Raw genomic sequence first — 20,660 nt, 5'->3', positions numbered from 1 at the left:
TGAGCGGCAGAATGATGTTTGGTGCCCCGAAAATCAGGAAAAAAGTTCCAGAGTTGAAACAGGCGGGACATCGTTGGTGATCTTCTTCTGGCTCGAGCATTAACGGCCCATTCTTCACGTTTTCTGATTGCTATTCTCCATCCGGAACCTGCCAACCTCTGTCACGAACTCGGGTCATGGCCATTGCCGCTTTCTGAAGTCTCCTGCACGTCCTTGTTCCGACCACCACGCCTGACCTCATACCCGAAATCAGCTGCCACGGAGGGGGCACGGCTCAGCAAGAGTGTGAATATTACGACTTAGTGACCCCGAGGCTACCTATAAAGCTTTTTGTATCCCTAAAGATTAGTGTGCCTTGTCTTTTGACATGTCGCTCCTGTCCTACATCGCCTCGGGCATCAGCTCGTTTGTCGTCGTGACGCTTTCCCTTTTCGCGCTCGGCCAAAAAGTCCCTCGCGCGGCCTTTTTCGCTCGGTGTCTGGCGGCCTATGGCTCTCTCTTGTTATGCGCATGCTATGGCGTGATTGCATCCATTCTTCTTCGGCTCGTAGGCTACGGCCGGGTCTCGCAATGGGCCACCGCACGCAGTTTCAAATGGGTTATGCGGTATACAACCGGCGTACAGTTCGACATTATCCAGGGCGCCGAGCACCTCTCTACCCGGCCTGCGGTCTTCATTGGCAACCATCAGTCCGAGCTCGACGTGCTCATGCTGGGCCATATCTTCCCTCCCTACTGCAGTGTCACGGCGAAGAAGTCATTGAAACATATCCCCTTCCTGGGTTGGTTCATGGCGCTGTCGCGGACGGTCTTCATTGACCGGGCCAACCGCGAGACAGCAATGAAGGCGTTTGATGGTGCGGCGGAGGAGATGCGCAAGTACAGACAGAGCGTGTTCATCTTCCCCGAAGGAACGAGGAGTTATTCTGAGAAACCTGAGCTGCTGCCCTTCAAGAAGGGCGCGTTCCATCTGGCGGTCAAGGCGGGGGTGCCGATTGTCCCTATTGTCGCGGAGAACTACTCGCATATCCTGTCGCCGCGGAATATGCGGTTTAACCCTGGCGTGATCAAGCTCAAAGGTGTGTGCATGTGGGGATTGTTATTGCGCTGTATGAGACTAACTGGCTCCTCCTAGTTTTACCTCCCATCAGCACGGAGGGCTTGACCGCTGCGGATGTCGACCGGTTGACCAAGACCGCCCAGGAGAGCATGCTCAAGGCTCTACTCGAACTCTCCGATCAGGATCGCGATGAGATCGACTCCGATGTCAAGAAGGCTACTTCCACTGCTGTCGAGATCTGATCGGTTGCACGACCGCCATGAGTTACGATCACATCCATTCCTTGTTTGATACTGCGGTAGTAATCATGCCGGCGCAGCCCATCTATTCTTCGCCTCCTATATGACTAACGGCAGTACTGAATATTTGAAATGACAACGGGGCTAGATGAGCTCTTGTGCTCTAGAATTGCTGAGATATCTGGTGCCTGGGCATGGGTTGGGGATAGACCTGCAGGATAAGCTTTTGGATACGACTGACAGGACATGCCGAGAACAATCGACCTACAAATCATTCACTTTCTCCTTTCCCATAAATCCTGTGGAATATTGCATGGAGACAATCTGACAGAGTGTACATAGCGTTATCCTTCATAGTGTTATTTTGTATTGCTGGGTGTGGGTGAAGGATGAATAGATATTTATCTATCCCTGCTTTGCCTCGTCATGACACCTGAACGCTCATATAGACTCTCCTAGGGCTGTTTTTTTGTACACTGACAGACACCCGTCGCACAAGGTGCAATATCCCTGTCGATATCGATCTTCTCCATATGCATCCAGCGATCTACCGAGACAGCGACGCCCGCATCCCTGGACAATGGCCGACTCTCGGCCCCCAATCCGGCCCCCCGCGCCGCCGTCGCAAATATATACCCCGTCTCAAACGCGACTACCTCAATCCGCACATCCTCCACTCTCTTCCCATACAACCAGATCTTGACACCAGTGTACGGCTCGCCCCAATTCTCCGCCGAGCCCTGCCCCGGCGCAGGGGCAGGCTCAGGCGCAATAACATCCGTAAACTCCAGCTCCCGCAGCCACGGCGCAAGAAGCGCCTCACCAGTCATCTTGATATACGCCTCCTTGAGAGCCCAGTACGTGTAGAACAAGCGGAGGCCGTACTCCACCGCTTCGCCATCCTGTGCGTCAGCCGGGAATCTCCCGCCCAGGTTCTTGATTGTGTCCAGCTCGCGACTGGAGAAGACTTCCGCGAAGATGTCGACATATCCGGCTAGTTGGTCGCGGGTTGATGGGGCGGAGCTTGTGCGTGCATGGCGCTCGTCAACGCAGGTGATGTCTATGCCTACCTGTGGGACGGAGGGAGCTGGGACTGAGGATGGGCTAGGGTTGGCGAATACCGTGGTGGGGTTTGGGCTTGCGCCATGGGACTGTGGGATGATTGTGCCTGCGAGGGCTACGAGAGATGCTTGGTGGCTGACGTTGAATTCGATGCCGGGGATGGGCTCGTCGGTGGCCTCCGTTAGGGCGGGAGAGGGGATGAAGCATGGTCGGCGGTGAGGATCGGGTGTGCGACTTATGCTGATCTTATTCCAGGGGATGCAGCAGGAGCGGTGGATAAAGAGGTATTTCAGCAGGTTTGAGGCGAGGGACATGTGTCTGTCCCTGAGGTGGTAGAACCTCTTGACGGCCTCTTGGTCCGATGGTTGGAGGGCCTCCAACAATGGGAGGGATGGATTTGTCACTGTCAATTGACGCGTGTCTATGTACCATCGCGTAAGAGAGGGTATCCTCTCGTTTTGTGCAGAGCCCATCTTTTCGGACAGCTGCGAAGTAATCAATAAGGGTTCGCGAACAAAGGGTTATATCTTCAAACGAGGGAGGAGTCAGGTCAGGACGGGAAGGGGCCAGCTGCGTTGGCTAAATTAATCACTCTGTCACGACAAAATATATTGGAAAAAAAAGCAAAAAAAAGCCAGAAAAACAAGAAGTGTCATAAAATGTCATTGATTCATATCTGTCATCATCCAATTACCCAACATGATATTCAATGCGTATGCTATGAAACATCTGTGGATCGTCTGTTGACAGTTCACCGTTAGCACTAAAAGCAACAATCTTATCAGTAGGCGGGGCAGCACGTGCTGATAAATACCGGCCAAATGTTAACCCGCTTAGGTAATGGCTGTATACACGACGAAGAGAGTGGCCAAGGTGTGAGTCAAAAATGATATTGTTTTCTACAGTCAGGAATTACCATGGCCAGCATCACTGTCGGAGTTCTCGCTTTACAGGGCGCATTCTATGAGCACATCCAGTTGCTGAAAAAGGCAGTCTCGGAACAAAGCTCCACTACTCAATGGGAGTTCATCGAAGTGCGGACACCACAGGAGTTGGATCGGTGTGATGCGTTGATTCTCCCTGGAGGAGAGAGCACGACTATCTCTCTCGTTGCGGCCCGATCGAACCTCTTGGAGCCTTTGAGGGACTTTGTGAAGTATGTTCGCGCAATAACCGCGAGGCTATCCTAGTCACTGCGACTGACAATTTATTTTGTAGGGTCCATCGGAAACCGACATGGGGCACCTGTGCCGGGTTGATCCTGCTCGCCGAATCTGCTAATCGGACCAAGAAAGGCGGACAGGAACTCATCGGCGGCCTCGACGTTCGCGTAAACAGAAATCACTTTGGCCGGCAAACGGAAAGTTTCGAGGCGCCCTTGGACCTGCCGTTCTTGGGCCCCACGGAGCAGTCCTTCCCTGCAGTCTTTATCCGGGCGCCCGTGGTGGAAAAAATTCTGCCTCATCAACAAGGTATCCAGGTGGACGAAACCCAAAGGGACGAGACGGTGGTGGCGCCTTCGAGACAGCCTCAGGATCAGGCGGCCAAAGCGGCGATGGCAGACGAAGTTGAAGTACTAGCACGTCTCTCCGGCCGAGCAGCTGAACTAGCCGCCGTGGGAACACATATCGATGCAGAGAAAGAGACCGGTGATATCGTTGCAGTCAAACAGGGTAATGTGTTCGGAACAAGCTTTCACCCCGAGTTGACTGGTGATGCCAGAATACATTCCTGGTGGTTGCGCCAGGTGGAGGAGTCGGTAAGGAAGAGGAATGGGATATAAAGAGTCATAGACTTGCAATTTTGAGCACGGAATTGTTGATTGGTGGGTATCTGGTAGAATTTTCGTTTCCTGGAACAGCTAGTGCAGTTCACTGGGATGATAGAGATGGCCTTGTTGATGTACAAACGCCTTGGCTGCGCCAATAGACCACGGCAATTCATTTCCAATTTACCTACCTTTGCCGTACTCTTCTTCTTCCCGCCTGCGCTGGTCATCTGCGTATGCCCGACCATAACCACCGCGGCCAGGATCGTACTCTTCACGGTATTCGTCGCGCACCTGCCCACCAGATTTTCCTCGTCTTCGCTGAAAGTTAGACACTCCTATTCTTCTCGCTTCTGGTAAAGATGTCGCATCACTTACCCATACTGACGTCCTTCCTCAAAGCCAGGGTCAAGATCTGTCCGGATAATTCTCTCGTCAAGCTTGGTGCCTCCGATATACTTTAAGCAATCCAAGGCGTCCTGATGGGTATAGTATTCCACGAAGCAGAAGCCACAGGGGGTTTTGTTGTATCGGTCCAGGCCCATTACAAGGCGCTTGATTTCACCGCACCTATATGCGCCTGTTAGTTTTGGGCCTCGCACCATGATGGGCCTGCGGGTCTGCTGACTTTGAGAAAAGCTCATGAATTTGCTCCTCTGTTGTGTAAAAGGAACTTTAGAGAATCAGTACGAGCTATAGTCATGGCGATGTCTCGGTCTATAGGCCGACATACAGGTTTCCGACGTAGAGCGTTGTGGCATTCTTCAATTTGTCGATTGGATCCTCTGCCCTCTCCGAGTCATCCTGGCTGTACTTGCGTCTCTTGTTCTGCAATTGAAAAAGACCTTATTAGAAACTGATTAAAGGAACTGATCAAAGCCAAAAGCAATCTCCAGGCGCACCTTTGCCAGGTAATAGGCGCTAGGCCGATCCAGCCTCTCGACTGTGTTGTGGACCAATGTACTCATTGTGTTGTCGACGCAGTCGTATAGTTTCGAAGAAATAAGGCAATTTTCTCAAGGAATATGAGATAATGCAGCTGGGTATATGCGAGATAGGGCAACGTTGGAGATGACGGGAATGCAGTTTGAAGACGTAGGATAGCTAGACATCATGAGCTCTCAAGGGCGGAGCTTTCACCTCGTCTTGGCGCGCTTTTCTTCCTGCAACTAAAAATCCCCAGCCCGTTGTTTGTTGCTATCGTTGCCGTCATTCCAGCTAACCTTCAATTTGAACCAATCTATTTTCCTACCAGCTTTCTGAGGCTATGGAGTAAACCTCGGCCATCCTCATTTCATTCTGGTTCCAATCTCAAACTTGTTCGCCATAACTGCTGAAAATGCCGAAACTCATTAGCTACACCCCTCCATGGCTATCGCGCCCTGCACCCGGCGCAACACTCTTTGCAAGCACATCGACCAAAAAACCAGGTTATCTTCCGGAGAATGAGGCGGAGTATAGCGGCCCGACGAGGACATTGGCAAAGCGAGGAAACGAGATCTTCACCGTGGTCAACAATCAGATCCGCTGGTCGAGCCTTACTCGGTTGAAGGATGTATGGCAACAGCAGTCCAGATCAAAGAAGGACGCTTCTGGCCAAGCTCGGAGCTCTGAGGGACCGTCAGATAGCGATGAGACAGACTATTACAGAGTATGGCTGATTCTTGCACGAGCTTTGCATGTGTAGCTCATTGTCGTGGCTGATGAATCACAGGTCCTGATCGTACCAGTCTACGAACGGATTCGGCAGATGATCCCTTCTCCAAATGGCGCCTTTATGGCTATCGTAACGGATCATACAGTGTACATCGCGGTGCTTCCAGATTCATCACATCTGTCTGGTACCGACTGCTCACCCATTCGACTGAAGTATTACCAGCTTGGTCCCACTACGCACGTTATCCCCGAGTCGCCCGTTGTTTCGGCGCTGTGGCATCCTTTGGGGGTGCACACCAACCTTGGAGGCTGTCTCGTCACCGTTACCGCAGATGCCGCAGTTCGGGTATGGGAGCTGGACCGGAACAACCACTGGTCATTCGACCGGCCTACGCTGGCGGTCGATCTCAGAAAGTTGGTGGACGGAACGTCTTGCGACCAGGACTTTTCACCTTCTGGATTTGGGAAGAACAAAGGTTTTTCTGCCGATTTCGTTGATATGGAAGTCGCCTCGGCTTGCTTTGGCGGTAGCGGAAGCGAGAAAGAGAGCGCATGGGCACCCATGACACTGTGGGTCGCCATGCGGCCTGGTGATCTTTATGCCCTTTGCCCGTTGTTGCCTTCCAAATGGCGAGCACCTGCGACTACTATTCCGTCCCTTACTTCGGCCATTGTTCCAAAACTGTCAGCGATGCAGGAAGACTCGTCGGGATATGAAGATGAGCTGACAGCCTGCCGGCAGCAGTATGACTGGCTCACGGAGATCGATAACCAGGATCCTTTGCAGACCATTACTGGCTCAGATATGGAGTCTGGGTCGGAGATCCTGACACGTCCCGCAAATCCCAGCGCGATCCCCAGGTTGCAGGGTCCGTTCCGTGTCGACACTGGAGACGAGCTTGATGATTTGGACCTTTGTGACATCCTTGTCGTTGCATCGAAAGTGGATGTGGATGCTCTGATGATGGGCGAGGACGATGAGCTCTCGGTGGAAGACAACGATCAATTGTCGGCCACTGTTATCTGCCTCTCGACGCGCACTGGCAGAGTCCATATCTGCCTTGAACTTGATGGCGTCGAGGGGCAGTGGCTTCCCAAGCTCAGGAAGAACGCCTTCAGTACTCCCTTGTCTGAGCCATCTGATTTGGTCTTGGTTGAGTCATTGGATACGCTCAGACAAGAAGACCAGCATTTGAACGACTGGCCGACCTTCACTAATGATATTGTGTCTCGATACAGTTTCTTCGTCACAACTGCAACTAATGTCACGTCTATTTCACTAAGTTCGTGGGTGCAGAGGCTTGAGGCCGAGCTCCGGTCAGAGGATACTGCCGGCTCGGCTTTCCGTTTGCAAGTACTATGCGAAGGCACGGTATCTCTCAGGGAGCGGATCATCGAAGTAGATGATGATGGCAGTGCTGCTAAAGGCGAATCAGACCATCTGGCCTCTTCTCTGGTCTTCTACGACTATGATCTTGGTTATTTGCTGTTGAGCCACCACGCGTCTCGCCCATATGCTGCCATCATGGATGCGCCTGAGGCTAGCCTTCCACCAGTTGCAGATATGGGACCAATTGGCTCAGGGGCGCAGCAGTCGACATCTATTCTACCACCTAAAAGACCTCCTTACCAAGTCCCTTCAATCCTCTATTCGGACTCTCCTCTGGAATTCTTCGTTGAGAAGCATGTTCCCCATCGACAACGCCAATCACTCAAAGAGCAGGTGCGCTTATCACCAGCAACGCTCGACCTAGTTGCTGCTGCACACCGCATTCTGTCTGCTCATACAAATGCTCTTGAGCGAGCAGCATCGGACCTTTTCCGTCGCTGTGAACGGCTGCAAGGGGAGATGAAGGAGCAACTGAAGCAGCTATCGGACGTGGCTGAGCGCATCAAGGGGGTCTCGAGTGATATTGGCGAGGATGGTCAACGGCGAGAGGGCTCGAAGAGTGATGAGGCGCTGGACAAGAGGCTGAAAGCTGCAAAAGAGAGACAGGCGCAATTAGTTGAGAGATACGAGTCGCTCCGAAACAAGGTTCTGAAGTCAGGTGGTCGTCCACTGAGCGAGAGGGAGAAAGCATGGCTTTCGGAAGTGGAGGCCCTATCTGCTTCGTTGGAGAGAGAGAAGAACGAAGAAGAAAAGGATCAGAGTTTGTCACAGCGATTGGAAACCGTGAGTTTCATTGGTCTCATGAACCACACACTGTGGTGCTGACATTTGCTGCAGGTCAAGGAACTCGCGGCGGATCTGCTGGCCGAGGCCAAGTCCATTGCAGCCAAGGCACCTGTCGCACCGGAGCCTGGGAGCCCGGCGTCCCCCACGGCCGCTGGGCCAAGAGTCCCCCAGAGGCTACAAAGAGCGAAGATTTCCGATGCCATGAGGATGGTCGAGCGAGAGTAAGTCCTTTCTCCAGTGATAAGTGCCGCATTAGCTGAGTCATCGTCTTCAGGTCTGCTGTCATTGAGGCCATTACGTCTCGATTGAACCGACTGAACTCGAGCATCTAGATTTTGACAATAAACTGTCGGGATTGGATGGGATGTTATCGTTAATTTATGACCAGCAATAAAGGTTGCGTAACGTTGGTGGACGAAACGACGCCCTGCCAGTAATTCAATACTCACATCAGAAAGTACTCAGAGCACTCATGCTCGGCATTTCGAATTTATTACTTCCTCACAACTCACATAAGCTGGAACGTAGTGACACTGCCCTTCTATGTCCTCCTCTTGGCCGTCCTCTTCCCCATGGCAATCGGACCACTGCCTCTTGACCGATCACACTCGGGTTCCTGGACCATCGACTCCGTCGGCCCTTCACCTTGGGCTAGGTGAAGCGTGACTCTCCTGTTCCGTACCCGGTGTAACCTCCTTCCAGCATCCACGACACATCATCTCGTCCTCTCCCTAAATCAGTCAAATTCTGCGACACCACTCCCAGCACTTGCAGCGACTGAAGGAGTCATCCCAGATGCATCGGCAGAGTGTGTAGTTGCTGATGTACACTGTGCACATTTTTAACTTGTCTGAACACTTCGGTTTAACTTGGTCTGATGCTCAAGATGATTGTGGTAGTGGAATCCTGCCATGTCTCTCAACGCTCTGTAGCCATCGGAACCTACGTCCACTGCATTTGTCGATCTTCTTGATGTGTCTTTAGGTGACCTCATTAGGGAGGTCAGCAACTCAGTTATGCCCTTGTTGTCGGCTTTCATGCACGGTACGCTGGATTCTTAGCAGTCGATCCCTTTAGAAAGAGTGGGCCCAAGTAGAAATCTGGGATTGACAAAGGGTTCGCCATTTCTGCTGTGGCTGATCCCCAATCGGGATATAACTTTGTCGACGTGACTTCTGACAGACTACTACGCAATTGGATTAGGGATGGGAGTCTAAGAAGTGACGTTGACCGTGATGGTCCGTATGAAGCAATCTATGGCCTGCAATCGCCACAAAGAACATATTTCAGGGCTATACTCATTGCACTGCTAGGTTATGTTATCACAGGGTTTCCAGAAAAACAAAAGGCTTTCATAGGTTGCTCTGTTAACGGTGATCTCTCGAAGGAAAGCGCGGAACCAATTCCTCAATAATAAATATGGGAGCTTCATATCACAGTTGCGTGCACACAGTTTTTGAGACTTAACTGGCTATCATTGTCATCCTAAGTAGTAGGTATCTGCATCTCTATTCTAAGGCGCTTTGTGACTACCTAATTCCTGAATGTTGGGTATAAATTCATGAGGATGATATACGGTTGGTATGTCAAGATACCTAAATCGATGTCACAATCTCCCCCGGCGCGGCCCCCAAAACCAATGTCAAAAACAAAAAAGGGAGAAGAAGAAGAAGAAGAAACTAGGGAAAGAAAAAAGGGGGGAAGCAACAGTAATATAGAGAAGGCGTACTTTAGAGTCAGAATGGCAATATATTCGAGGAGTGTCGCTAGAATAGAAACCAGATGAGTACGGGCCTATCTCTTGATTCGACTCCGGCTTTGACAAGGAGTTCCGCGATTTGACAGGCATACATCGGTACACTTATTATGGACCCAGATCTGAGTAGTCTTGCCTGAGTTTCCATCCTGAGTACATTGATTCAACACTCACTATCACTAGCATAGTTTTAGCGACATCGACGAGCTATAGGGCGTTGACTCACTGATACTAGCAAGGAGGGTAGGTCTCCTTCCGGAGGCCAACGATTTTGTTGTGGTCCTCCTGAATGAGAGGCGCCATAATACCCAAGGGCAGGGTAATAACCTACAAAAGGAAGGGTCTTGTGCTTGCAATACATCTTTGTAAATATATTTCTCCGGATTTGGAGCGTTTTTGGAAACTGGAATCGGGGATGAATTTAGAATGTGGAGAACGAGCAAGGTTTATGATCGCTTCCATTCTATAACCTAGAGCCCCTGCAATGAGCTTTTGGCTTCGAAAGTACACTGGGTATACGGATGATCAGAGCACCCTACTATGGTTGGAGAGTCTCAGGAGCGATTCCTTGACCATCTTAGTTCGCCCAAATGGCAAATGAGACAGAGAAGTCAAGGAACACTCTTGATAACTTGGACCATGATCTTTTACTCTCATTCACAATTTGAGTCAGTATATTGTTCCTGGTCTTCTCTTTGGCGACTCACCTACTGATATGGCGACGGGATAGGGCTATCCAGGCACGTGACGATAATCTGTTGCAGGAGGGATTGTCTTTGTTCAAGGCAGAAAAGTACTGAAAGCATACCGACTGATGGCTTGGGCTCGTTCTGGTCTACGGACTAAATGGGTCACAATACAAGAGGCCAAATGGCTTTTTACGATAGATTGACATCGCCCAAGGAGTTCCCCATAGAAGCCCCCATGAAATGACAGCAAGCTGCATATCATACCAAGGTTACAGATAGAGTCCGATATGTAGACCCTGGCCACTTACCCAGTAGAGTTTATGAAAAATTCCACGCTCAGAAGAACTGGGAATACTTCATGCTGACAGAGTTTAGAGGGCGATGTATACAACTAGGGAGCCAATGGACCTCCAGCTCTATAACAGGTACTCCAGTTGGTAAGGTATGTAGCCTGCGCATGGAGATAGATTGAGTATGAATAGAAGAGTTTGATTTTGGAGACTCTAGAAACATCAAAATTCGAACAAACATCACTGGACACTGTTTTGGGATACTTATCAGCTCTAAGCTCCTCCATTTCAGGCAGAACAGGCAAATACTTACCGTTCAATAAGGTGGACACCAGAGGCCGTCTCAACAATGCCGCTGACCTGGCCTGGCTGCAGCGCAAAGGCGGCATCCTCGAATTCCTTTTGCATCTCGCCACGGCCGAAAAACCCACTTGTGAAGAATTAGTATTGGATATAGCCAAGGATGGAATTGCGATGACTCTGGATGTAACATACAGGTCGCCCTTCTTCCTGGCACTGCTACAATCCGACTCTGAGACTGCGATATCACCTAAGCTAACTTCACCCGAGCGGATGCGCTGTTCATGACCTCGAAGGATCTCGATCGCTTCCTCCTTCGATCGGGTGATCTCTGCCTCCCGCCAGCTGCTTGGCCGCCTACTGTCTCTATGCTTAATCAGAAGGTGACTGCAACGGATCTTGCCCTCGCCCTGGGCTGTGCCATCAGGCCGCCCGGCAGGGGCGCTGTGGTAGTTTGCCATGTAGACCTTGAGCAACTCGGTGTCTGTGCCGCTGGGAGGCTCCCACCGGGACTCCTTAGTCGAGGGATTGAAGTAGTACGGAAGGTTCTTGGAGTTGGAATGGCGAACCTCCCACCCCGCAGGAAGACCAGTTTCTACCTGTAGAAGATGTCTAGTTAGTCAATGCACCAGCTAAGAAAAGGACGAATATGGCAGACCATGGCGAATATGATGTATATTCAAATGACTATGCAAGAGCTATATGAGGCAAAATGGCCGAGAGATTCAGTTTGTGTCTGGAATGGTAAGACGAAGCTGTCAAAACGGTTTCTTACTAGGAGCAACCTTGAGCCGCCTGTACAAACTGCGGGGAAGGACAAGGAATGGAGGCAAACAGTGCAAACATCCCGCTTAAGGTTCGAAGTCGCGCTTGTGTCCCATCCGATTGGGTCTAGTCTTCTGTTGGGTCCGCCTCAGGCGCCAATCCAGCGCTTCTTCCAACTTCCATTAAATGATTATTCAGGCGCAAGCCTTGACTGGATCTCTGTCCATCTTTTGCCTTGATCTCTCGCTTTGACATTTCTTGAGCATACTCGAAAAAAAAATACCCGAATCACGTCTTATCTTCTCTTGAACATTTATCCTAGCTGCTACTGCAAAACTTTTCGTACACGACACTCCAACCTGCACCAAAATGTCTTCAAGCCCATCTCCGTCCGTCAGTGGCGATAACAAGCAAATTGATCAGATTCATTTCCGTTTCTGTCGCGAATGGTAAGAAATAACATATTCTGCGTAATCTCCGTTCACAGCCAGCTAACACTGAATCAGCTCCAACTTGCTCTATCCCAAAGAAGACCGCGTCAACAACCGTCTCATGTTCACGTGTCGGACGTGCCACGTTGGCGAGCCCGCCACCTCATACTGTGTTTACCAGAACAAGCTCAACAGCCAAGTTGGAGACACTGCTGGTGTGACCCAGGATGTGGGATCTGATCCAACGGTTTGTCTCCCTGGTTTCTGTGCCCATTGCGGGGAAGAGATTACCTGCTTTACCTGCGGGCAGTTGCCTGAAGACACCCTGTCTGACTGGGATTCTGAGGATTCCATGAACATCTAAACATACTGGCCCATCCTTTCTGTCATGGAAACATTCCAAGATCTGTTGCTTGAAATCTCCGTGGCTGACATGATCTCACTTTCTTGCGTAGCTTCCCCGATCGAACAAGCCCTGTCCGAGCTGCGGTGAAGCGGAAGCAGTCTTCTTCCAATCTCAACAGCGATCCGCTGAAACTGGAATGGTGAGACACTGCCTGTGCTATTTAATTGCACATTTTGCTGACTCATTGTCATTTTATTGAAGAAACTCTACTATGTCTGCTGCGCGTGTGGTAATGTATTTGTATGATTTGTCTCGTCGGTGCAGCGTCCGAATTTTGGATACCCTTCTGTTTGTGAATTACACCGCATGGTTATGGAGTCATGGCATTGCTGCGATATGAAGAACGGGATGCTTCAAAGGATTTCTATTGGTACAAAGTATTTGTTTTGAGACGATAAAACGATTCGCTTCCAAATTGGTATATTACACATGCATAGGCGCCAAGGAAAGAATTTTCGACCATTGCTTTCCTCGTAGTTCTGTAGCAACCACTCCTGCAACCGAATGTCAGTAGCTGAAGCCAAACTCAGATGGAGCCTCCTAGAGACTAACCGTTCATTCTGGTTCCGATCGGATCACCCGATTTGTTGACCAGCACACATGCGTTGTCATCGAACTTGACAATAGTTCCATCTGGTCTCTGCATCTCCTTCTTTGCGCGAACGACGACAGCATGTCGGATATCGCCGCGACGGACCTTGTTTGCGATGCCGCTGTTGTTTGTGCTCTCGGGGCCGAAGTTTCGCTGTTTCTGAACCACAACCACAATCCGGTCACCTATTACCAGTTGAAGCCATATCAGGATCCAAGTTCGTCAATCGGAGATATCACATTAAATGTATAACCCACCGACTGTGGCCGGCCGTTTCTTCTTCAAGACATTCACACATTCGACGACCGCGGCGCCGGAGTTGTCGATGCAGTTAAGCAACGTCTGCCGACCACGTCAGTAAGATGTCGGGAAGACTGTCAATCTCTTGGAAAGAAATACCGCTCACCTTTAACTGAATCATTTTGACTGTGAACAACGCTAAGGAGGGGGTATCTGACGATGTCAGGGCTGTCTTGCCTGGGCTGGCCGAAAGATTTCCATGTCCGGGCCGGCAGGTTTCGCCGACCGCCGACCCCAGAAAAAGCGCAGCACTGCAGAACATACTCCGTGCTGCGGCTGGATCAATCGCATGGGCAACACAGCCGCCAAGTAGTGTTGTCCTAGTGAATGTCGCATTATCCAAGGCCTTTCCCTCTCCCATTCCATGTCCGCTGGTTCCTCCGAGGCATCCATTTGCCTTTCCCACCATGTGCACACCTTTGTATTCGGACTTCTTCCTCCCTGCGTTTCTATGAATTGCTAAATCTACGCTCCTTTTGGCAAATACCCCCCTGGTCTCAAGATCCGCACTTCCGCCTGGGCCTCTTCTGACAGGATATCAAGCCGCCAATTCACAACGCATACATTTCATAGCCGCCGACCTTTCTCGTACGGGACATTGCTGATACTCCCTTCGCTATGCCGTCCGCAAAGAAAAGAGATAGCCCGTCTGTCGACCGTCGCGACCGTCTGACGCTTGCGAAACTGGCCAGCTACGACGATATCGCGACGGATGCGCTGGTGGACCGAGTATGTGGTCCCTCACTGCCATGCATGTTTCAGGCTCGTTGCTGACTCTTGAATTCTACAGGCTTACTTCTGGACCAATACTCGCAAGAACAGAACCAAATACAACCCTATGCGGGGCATTGTTGACGATGATGTCGCTCGCGTCCTTCTGCACGATGTCATTGTCGCAAAGGATCTCGCGAAAGCAGAACGAGAACTGCTGGCGATGTCAGGGCTGAAGAAATTCATGGCCCGGTTGCCCAACAATCGTGAGAAGGATTGGTTCCGCCGTCACCTGCGTAAATACATCCAGATGTACCTGCCTGACTCCCCGTTTGAGATCACCACGACCAATCGCTACACAATTACGGAATATGAGGCTGCAGTCTGCGCTCGCAAATTCATCAAGCAAGGACAGGAAATCAAGTATCTCAGCGGAACTCTTGTCCCAATGACTCGCGAAGAAGAGCGGGATCTTGACCTGAAGCGGAAGGATTTCAGCATAGTGATGTCCAGCAGGAAAAAGACTCCATCTTTTTTCCTTGGGCCTGCTAGATTTGCCAACCACGACTGTAATGCGAACGGAAAATTGGTGACACGTGGATCCGAAGGCATGCAGGTCGTCGCTACTCGTGACATCTACATTGGCGAAGAGATTACAGTATCCTACGGAGACGACTATTTCGGGATTGACAACTGCGAGTGTTTGTGTCTTACCTGCGAACGGCTGGTCCGCAATGGCTGGGCGCCGCATGTGCCATCAGAGCCTCAGAGTAAGGCGTCCACGCCAGCGTTAAACGATGATACTCTGTCAACCGACAGCCACGTCTCATCTAAGAAACGCAAATTTGCGCCTGACTCAGATATTGAAACTTCTGCTCCGTCCACTCCTTGCAAACGAGGAAAATTTGTCCGCCAGAGTTCCAAATTGAAATCGGAAGTGTCATTCCTCGAAGTTGCTACTTCGATTGAGCAACCTGCTGGTCCTTCACCCGTGTGCAACGGGTCTGATATGGGGGCCTTGGGTAACAGTACTGTCGAGTCTGACAATGACAAGGCCGTGGACCCTGCCCTGCCTTCTCCGCCCGCTGATTCTCCTCCGTCAACTGCTGCGAACGAATCAGAACGCTCATCAACATCAACAACCGCCACCTCTGTGTGTGATGCTGCGGTCAAAATCAAAGTAGAAGAAACAATAGAACAATCTGCAGAGAAAGTTTCCGCCCTATCTGAGGCAAATGTTGAGCTGCCGACCACGTCTCTGCGGTCAGGCAGCACTGAGGGAGACACAAAATTAGAACTATCAGACCAGCCGAGCACATTAAAACAGGGATCTATTGGTTCTAACAGAAAGGAGCGCAGAAAGTCTCGCGGAAAACCCCTTGTTGTTGAGTCGGTGGAGGCTGAGCGCCAACTCGTCCGTGTTCCAGGGGATTATACCAAGACTTCGAAACTTTTGGCGCAGACATACGACCGCTGGGTTGACTGCCACACTTGTAATGCCTGGTTTGTGCAACATGACTCCTACTTGACTCGACGAGAGTGCCCTCGCTGCGAGCGTCACTCTATGTTGTATGGGTACCGCTGGCCTAAGACTGATAAGGAGGGCCCGTCGGACGATGAAGAACGAGTGATGGACCATCGGACGGTGCACCGTTTCCTATACCCCGAGGAAGAGGCCCTCATCTCGCGTAAAGATCGCGGCGTCAGTTTTGGTGTAACGCCCACGCCAGAATTATCCGAGCCACGCACAGAAACCGAAGGAAGCGAAGGCTGTGAGGACAGGCGCACTACTCGTGCGAGCCGGCGCCGCACTCGGTCGCTTCGAATGACAATGTGACAATGGCGACTCTTGTGTTTTTCTTGGGACATTCTGTAGTAATTGGGAATGGTGTTTGGTGCAGGTAACATTTCATTGCAATGTTGGATTAGGGATTTACTGGGGGATGGCGCTCCAAGACACGGCATATTGCATCCGTAGACAGGGTTTCATGATTTGACCTCATATTTTGCATACCGCTACTCTGTACAATATGCAGTTATCTAACGTATCCAATTTATTGGACAATGACACAAATACCACGACCTCGACTCTACAGTCACTGACCGTCAGTATGGTATTCCTTTGTTGTCCTCCCCGCAATTTTGCGGTACTCCACATTTGTTCATGATTCCTTCGCCGCAATGGGAAATATAACTGCACCAATGGCGAAGGGCTCTGTTTCCCTTTCCCCGACCTTGGCATCTAACTCGGCGTCGTCCTTCGTTTTATTCTCCAGGTCTTCAGATCTGATCTCGGCGTGTCTTATACCGAGAACCTGCCAGTGTGCTGCTGCGCCAAGATGCCATATAAGTGACCAGAGATACTCTGAATCCTAAGGGAGTCGTATCCTAGGCCATTGCCTGGTAAGATCGTCGTCAGCCATGGTGATCTCAACGAAGTATATATTTGCCCTTTGCGTCCTCTTGCTGACCTTCTCACTCTCTAGCGCCTACGAAGATCCCCTCGTCGAGCTCGACTATGGGCAGTTCCAGGGCAAATATGACTCTACGTATAATCTCTCATACTTCCGCAAGATCCCCTTTGCGGCGCCTCCAACGGGGGAGAACCGGTTTAGAGCCCCTCAGCCACCTCTAAGGATCACGCATGGCGTCTATGACACTGATCAGGACTTTGACATGTGCCCGCAACGCACGGTCAATGGCTCCGAAGACTGCCTCTACCTTGGCCTGTTCTCACGACCGTGGGATGCTACAGTGGCTCCCTCGTCTGCTTCTAGACCAGTCCTGGTAGTCTTCTACGGTGGTGGCTTCATCCAAGGCAGCGCTTCGTTTACACTACCTCCGTCCTCATATCCAATCCTGAACGTCACCGAGCTGAATGACTATGTGGTCATCTACCCCAACTACCGGGTCAATGCATTTGGTTTCCTTCCGGGCAAGGCGATCAAGCGATCTCCAACGTCTGATCTCAACCCCGGCCTCTTGGACCAGCAGTACGTTCTCAAGTGGGTGCAGAAATACATTCACCACTTCGGCGGTGACCCTCGCAACGTCACGATCTGGGGCCAATCCGCCGGCGCCGGCTCAGTGGTTGCGCAGGTTCTCGCCAACGGACGAGGCAACCAACCCAAGCTCTTCGACAAAGCGCTCGTCAGCTCGCCCTTCTGGCCAAAGACCTACGCCTACGACGCCCCCGAAGCAGAAGCCATCTACGACCAGCTTGTCACTCTCACCGGCTGCGCCAATGCCACCGACTCCCTCGCCTGCCTGAAATCCGTCGACGTCCAGACCATCCGCGACGCAAACCTCATCATCAGCGCCAGCCACACCTACAACACAAGCTCCTACACCTGGGCCCCCGTCATCGACGGCGAATTCCTCCAAGAATCCCTCACCACCGCCGTCGCCCGCCGCAAAATCAAAACCCACTTCGTCTTCGGCATGTACAACACCCACGAGGGCGAGAACTTCCTCCCCTCCGGCCTGGGCAAGACCGCTACAACCGCTGGGTTCAACTCCTCTGCTGCTAGCTTCCACACCTGGCTGACGGGCTTCCTGCCGGGTCTCTCGCCCAAGCACATCGCCCTCCTCGAAACCAAGTACTACCCGCCCACCGGCGAAACAGAGACAATCGACCTGTACAACACGACGCTCGTCCGCGCGGGCCTGGTCTACAGGGATCTTGTCCTCGCCTGTCCGGCGTACTGGCTTACCTCGGCCGCAAGACGGAGGGGCTATCTAGGTGAATATACGATTTCGCCGGCTAAGCACGCGAGCGATACCATCTATGTTTGTTCCCCACTTCCTACCCCCATCCATCACTTCCCAAGGTGTGAGTGTGTACTAACAGAGAATAGTGGAACCGAGTGAACCCGATCCAGCAGACTGATCCACTGATTTATGACGGCTTCGCAGGCGCTTTTGGGAGTTTCTTCCAGACGGGCGATCCGAATGCGCATAAGCTGACGAATGCGTCGGAGAAGGGTGTGCCGGTTCTCGAGAAGACCGGGGAGGAGTGGGTGATTGCTCCGGATGGGTTTGCAACCGCGCAGGTGTCGTTTTTAAAGGAGAGGTGTGATTTCTGGGAGTCGGTGGGGGAGCGGGTTCCTGTCTGACAGTAGAGATATACAGTAAGCCTAGGAGTTGTCGTTCATGAGATCATAAGAATGCCATGTGATGAGTTGGATGATGTGGTGTTGTAGATATACAATATTATACATATGTCCAGATCCGATGGTCTATCCTGGTATTTCCTTTCGTGGGATCCTTATCCGAACGCCTTGCCTGTTCCAGTAATTCATGCACAAACACAATGTTTCAACTCTGTCCTGACGAGATGAGCCCCTCAGATCAATGCCTGACCACGGAACATACCCTCGCGGACTTCTTTGACGACGTCCTTTCTGTCCTTCTTGCCGACCAGCACCACCCCGCGGCCGCGCTTGCCCATCCGGCCGAGACGGCCGAGGCGATGGATAAAGTCAATGGTAGTGTGCGGAACGTGGTAGAGAATGACGGTCTTGACTGCAAGAGTGTCAATGCCGCGGGAGGCCAAGTCGGTCGTGACGAGCACCTTGGTGTTGGCCAGGCGGCGGGACGAACCCTGGTTCGCCTTCTCGGGCATCTCGAATGGGATCGCGTCTTCGTAACGGCGCTTCTTTTGGGCCAGCAGGATTTCATCAGGGCTTGGAGGGGGTGGTGCTTCGGTGAATTCGGCGAGAATTTCCTCTTGTTTTCGAGCATCAGAGTCCCGCGAGAGAGACTGCGCGTCGATGCCCTTGGAGCGAAGGAATTGAGCCACCTCGTCTGCCTCTTCGCGTTCGTTCACAAAAACAAGGATCTTCTTGGTCTTTGGCGCAACGTACGAGGCGTAAGGACCCTCTGATTCGGCGTCGCCAGCCTTGCCGATCGACCAGATGACATCGGCACATGCCAGGCTGCGGTTTCCGCGGTATGGGTCCTTTTCGATATCCACCACACCCAGCTGGACGCGACGAGGAATTGCGTGGAGATTAGGTGTTGTGAGCCGCTTAATGTCTGGATAACGCTTTCGCAAGAGGTTATCAAGGCTCCGAGGGATAGTGGCGGAGCAAAGGATCAGCTTGCGGAGTGAAGGGGCGGCCTTGCTAATGATCTCTGTGGTGGTCGGGGCAAAGGACCGATCCAAGAGCGAATCCGCCTCGTCGAGGACCAGGTGACTGACACGGCTGAGCACGTAGGGCTCTGTTTTGGCAATGGACGCGAGCAGGTGGGGGGTGGCAACGAGAATGTCGATTCCGTCAGGGTGGAATAACGTGTTTTTGATGCGGCGTGGTGTGAAATTGGAGGATATCATTCCAGATCGATATTTGACTGTGTGAGACAGTGCTTTCACCTTTACGCCCACCTGAGCCACCAACTCCGATGTGGGAACTAGTATGATCGCCCTTGGCCTGCCCGCATTTGAGAGCGGCGGGATCTCTGGCTCGATATCAAAAGCTCTATTCTTCAGCCTCTCTTCTCTCTCCCTAGCTTTCTCTTCCTGCTCCTTCTTCTCTAATTCTTTATCCCGGGCTTCTTCCCGCTTGACGGCGTCCACAACCGGAAGTAGATACGCCAATGTCTTGCCCGACCCTGTCTCTGCTGCTAGAAGGTATTGGTCGTACCGAGGCTCGTCATCGTCTGCTTTTGTTGGTTTCTTCTCCGTCTTTGGCTCCTCTAAGAGTCTCGGGATGGCAAGACGCTGAATCGGTGTCGGCGTGACGTCGACCAAACCGGGCAAAGCTTGGGAAGAAATCGAATTGCGTACGACAGGCAGTAGCTGAAATTGATCGAAGCTCGTGATATCGGCAATCTTGGCCTTGATGGCTGCGCGACGACCGTATGGGATAGGCGTCAGTGCTGTTTGCATCTTCAACGCCTTATACAACGGGCTTTCCTTCTGGGAATCCTCCTCGGGCTCTCCAGAGCGCTTCTGAGCTGCTCGAGACCTTGCTCTCGGTGTTTCGCGAATTCGTGCTTCTGTCTGATTCATCCCCGCAAATGGTCCAAACCGTTCCTTGTCACCCCGAGTTTTCTTCACCACAGATGGTTTGGCGACATCTGGCGATAGAGTCATCCGAGCGACTCTACGGCGGAGTCGAGCAGTGGCCATTGAACGGGTGGCCTGCAACGACGACGGAAGCGACGCCGTTGCGCGAAACCGACAAAATAGACATACTGAAGGAGGCAGAGGCAGAGGTAGCCTGCCTAGTCGATTCATTGTTACGGTGAGCCGACAAGACCGAATGCTCCTGCAGAAAGCTTGCTGAAGATATTGCTATCTACTGTGTGGACTGAAACTTTCCTGGAAATTTGCGGCTTGGCCGACCCCGAAACCACGCTAACCCCAGATAGGCATAGGAAGATCGGAGGCCAACCCTTGGAAACAAGGCCATAAGGCTCTCAGGCGGCGAGGCCGCAACAGTTGCTATGGAGACA

At 51.7% G+C, this 20,660-nt stretch overlaps 11 protein-coding genes across 11 annotated transcripts; 6 read left to right on the top strand and 5 right to left on the bottom strand.

Annotated features, from left to right (window-relative positions):
• Positions 1-16: 16 nt before the first annotated feature.
• Positions 17-1,302, top strand: AFUA_2G08600 (1-acylglycerol-3-phosphate O-acyltransferase SLC1; the record flags this gene model as incomplete). Its single annotated transcript, XM_750101.2, has 2 exons — positions 17-1,079; positions 1,136-1,302. The coding sequence occupies exons 1-2, from the start codon at positions 368-370 to the stop codon at positions 1,300-1,302; spliced, it is 879 nt and encodes a 292-aa protein (XP_755194.1). The 5' UTR covers positions 17-367.
• Positions 1,303-1,754: 452 nt separating this feature from the next.
• Positions 1,755-2,834, bottom strand: pptA (4'-phosphopantetheinyl transferase family protein; the record flags this gene model as incomplete). Its single annotated transcript, XM_750100.1, has 1 exon — positions 1,755-2,834. One exon carries the CDS (start codon positions 2,832-2,834, stop codon positions 1,755-1,757), a length of 1,080 nt encoding a protein of 359 aa, XP_755193.1.
• Positions 2,835-3,278: 444 nt separating this feature from the next.
• AFUA_2G08580 (pyridoxal 5'-phosphate synthase subunit PdxT) lies at positions 3,279-4,144 on the top strand (the record flags this gene model as incomplete). The annotated part of the gene is made up of 2 exons (XM_750099.1): positions 3,279-3,517; positions 3,580-4,144. 2 exons carry the CDS (start codon positions 3,279-3,281, stop codon positions 4,142-4,144), a joined length of 804 nt encoding a protein of 267 aa, XP_755192.1.
• Positions 4,145-4,312: 168 nt separating this feature from the next.
• Positions 4,313-5,097, bottom strand: AFUA_2G08570 (nuclear cap-binding protein subunit CBC2; the record flags this gene model as incomplete). Its single annotated transcript, XM_750098.1, has 5 exons — positions 4,313-4,445; positions 4,508-4,699; positions 4,758-4,802; positions 4,863-4,949; positions 5,000-5,097. The coding sequence occupies 5 exons, from the start codon at positions 5,095-5,097 to the stop codon at positions 4,313-4,315; spliced, it is 555 nt and encodes a 184-aa protein (XP_755191.1).
• Positions 5,098-5,295: 198 nt separating this feature from the next.
• On the top strand, positions 5,296-8,551 carry AFUA_2G08560 (uncharacterized protein). Its single transcript, XM_077804125.1, has 4 exons — positions 5,296-5,780; positions 5,844-7,958; positions 8,013-8,182; positions 8,236-8,551. The coding sequence occupies exons 1-4, from the start codon at positions 5,469-5,471 to the stop codon at positions 8,291-8,293; spliced, it is 2,655 nt and encodes an 884-aa protein (XP_077660288.1). The 5' UTR covers positions 5,296-5,468; the 3' UTR covers positions 8,294-8,551.
• Positions 8,552-10,736: 2,185 nt separating this feature from the next.
• pin1 (peptidylprolyl isomerase ESS1) lies at positions 10,737-11,805 on the bottom strand. Its single transcript, XM_750096.3, has 4 exons — positions 11,655-11,805; positions 11,192-11,595; positions 11,010-11,126; positions 10,737-10,946 (listed from the first exon to the last, which is right to left on the bottom strand). Exons 1-4 carry the CDS (start codon positions 11,655-11,657, stop codon positions 10,937-10,939), a joined length of 534 nt encoding a protein of 177 aa, XP_755189.3. The 5' UTR covers positions 11,658-11,805; the 3' UTR covers positions 10,737-10,936.
• A 325-nt stretch (positions 11,806-12,130) lies between these two features.
• On the top strand, positions 12,131-12,844 carry AFUA_2G08540 (DNA-directed RNA polymerase II core subunit RPB9; the record flags this gene model as incomplete). Its single annotated transcript, XM_750094.1, has 4 exons — positions 12,131-12,210; positions 12,268-12,439; positions 12,648-12,737; positions 12,800-12,844. The coding sequence occupies 4 exons, from the start codon at positions 12,131-12,133 to the stop codon at positions 12,842-12,844; spliced, it is 387 nt and encodes a 128-aa protein (XP_755187.1).
• Positions 12,845-13,021: 177 nt separating this feature from the next.
• Positions 13,022-13,611, bottom strand: AFUA_2G08520 (mitochondrial 54S ribosomal protein uL14m; the record flags this gene model as incomplete). Its single annotated transcript, XM_750093.2, has 4 exons — positions 13,022-13,092; positions 13,151-13,375; positions 13,448-13,532; positions 13,597-13,611. 4 exons carry the CDS (start codon positions 13,609-13,611, stop codon positions 13,022-13,024), a joined length of 396 nt encoding a protein of 131 aa, XP_755186.2.
• A 106-nt stretch (positions 13,612-13,717) lies between these two features.
• set9 (SET domain-containing protein) lies at positions 13,718-16,356 on the top strand. The gene is made up of 2 exons (XM_750092.2): positions 13,718-14,219; positions 14,281-16,356. The coding sequence occupies exons 1-2, from the start codon at positions 14,109-14,111 to the stop codon at positions 16,036-16,038; spliced, it is 1,869 nt and encodes a 622-aa protein (XP_755185.1). The 5' UTR covers positions 13,718-14,108; the 3' UTR covers positions 16,039-16,356.
• A 158-nt stretch (positions 16,357-16,514) lies between these two features.
• AFUA_2G08500 (putative carboxylesterase) lies at positions 16,515-18,316 on the top strand (the record flags this gene model as incomplete). Its single annotated transcript, XM_750091.2, has 3 exons — positions 16,515-16,604; positions 16,688-17,990; positions 18,059-18,316. Exons 2-3 carry the CDS (start codon positions 16,878-16,880, stop codon positions 18,314-18,316), a joined length of 1,371 nt encoding a protein of 456 aa, XP_755184.2. The 5' UTR covers positions 16,515-16,604; positions 16,688-16,877.
• A 43-nt stretch (positions 18,317-18,359) lies between these two features.
• On the bottom strand, positions 18,360-20,493 carry mrh4 (ATP-dependent RNA helicase MRH4). Its single transcript, XM_750090.2, has one exon. The coding sequence runs from the start codon at positions 20,440-20,442 to the stop codon at positions 18,547-18,549; it is 1,896 nt and encodes a 631-aa protein (XP_755183.1). The 5' UTR covers positions 20,443-20,493; the 3' UTR covers positions 18,360-18,546.
• Between the last annotated feature and the right edge of the window lie 167 nt (positions 20,494-20,660).

The sequence above is a fragment of the Aspergillus fumigatus genome, chromosome 2 (genome assembly GCF_000002655.1).
Source record: "Aspergillus fumigatus Af293 chromosome 2, whole genome shotgun sequence".
Classification (NCBI taxonomy): Eukaryota; Fungi; Ascomycota; class Eurotiomycetes; order Eurotiales; family Aspergillaceae; genus Aspergillus; species Aspergillus fumigatus.
Note: the sequence above shows the minus strand (reverse complement) of the source record. Positions and strands in the feature narration are given on the sequence as shown.

Bases quoted from the DNA above. Each gene is read 5' to 3' on its own strand.
- AFUA_2G08560 (XM_077804125.1), top strand. From the start codon at position 5,469: ATGCCGAAACTCATTAGCTACACCCCTCCATGGCTATCGCGCCCTGCA. The intron at 7,959-8,012 runs GTGAGTTTCATT...CATTTGCTGCAG, and splicing joins TGTCACAGCGATTGGAAACC to GTCAAGGAACTCGCGGCGGA. The intron at 8,183-8,235 runs GTAAGTCCTTTC...CATCGTCTTCAG, and splicing joins ATGAGGATGGTCGAGCGAGA to GTCTGCTGTCATTGAGGCCA.
- pin1 (XM_750096.3), bottom strand. The intron at 11,127-11,191 runs GTATGTTACATC...ATTCTTCACAAG, and splicing joins GCCAGGAAGAAGGGCGACCT to TGGGTTTTTCGGCCGTGGCG.
- set9 (XM_750092.2), top strand. From the start codon at position 14,109: ATGCCGTCCGCAAAGAAAAGAGATAGCCCGTCTGTCGACCGTCGCGAC. The intron at 14,220-14,280 runs GTATGTGGTCCC...TGAATTCTACAG, and splicing joins CGGATGCGCTGGTGGACCGA to GCTTACTTCTGGACCAATAC.
- mrh4 (XM_750090.2), bottom strand. From the start codon at position 20,442: ATGAATCGACTAGGCAGGCTACCTCTGCCTCTGCCTCCTTCAGTATGT.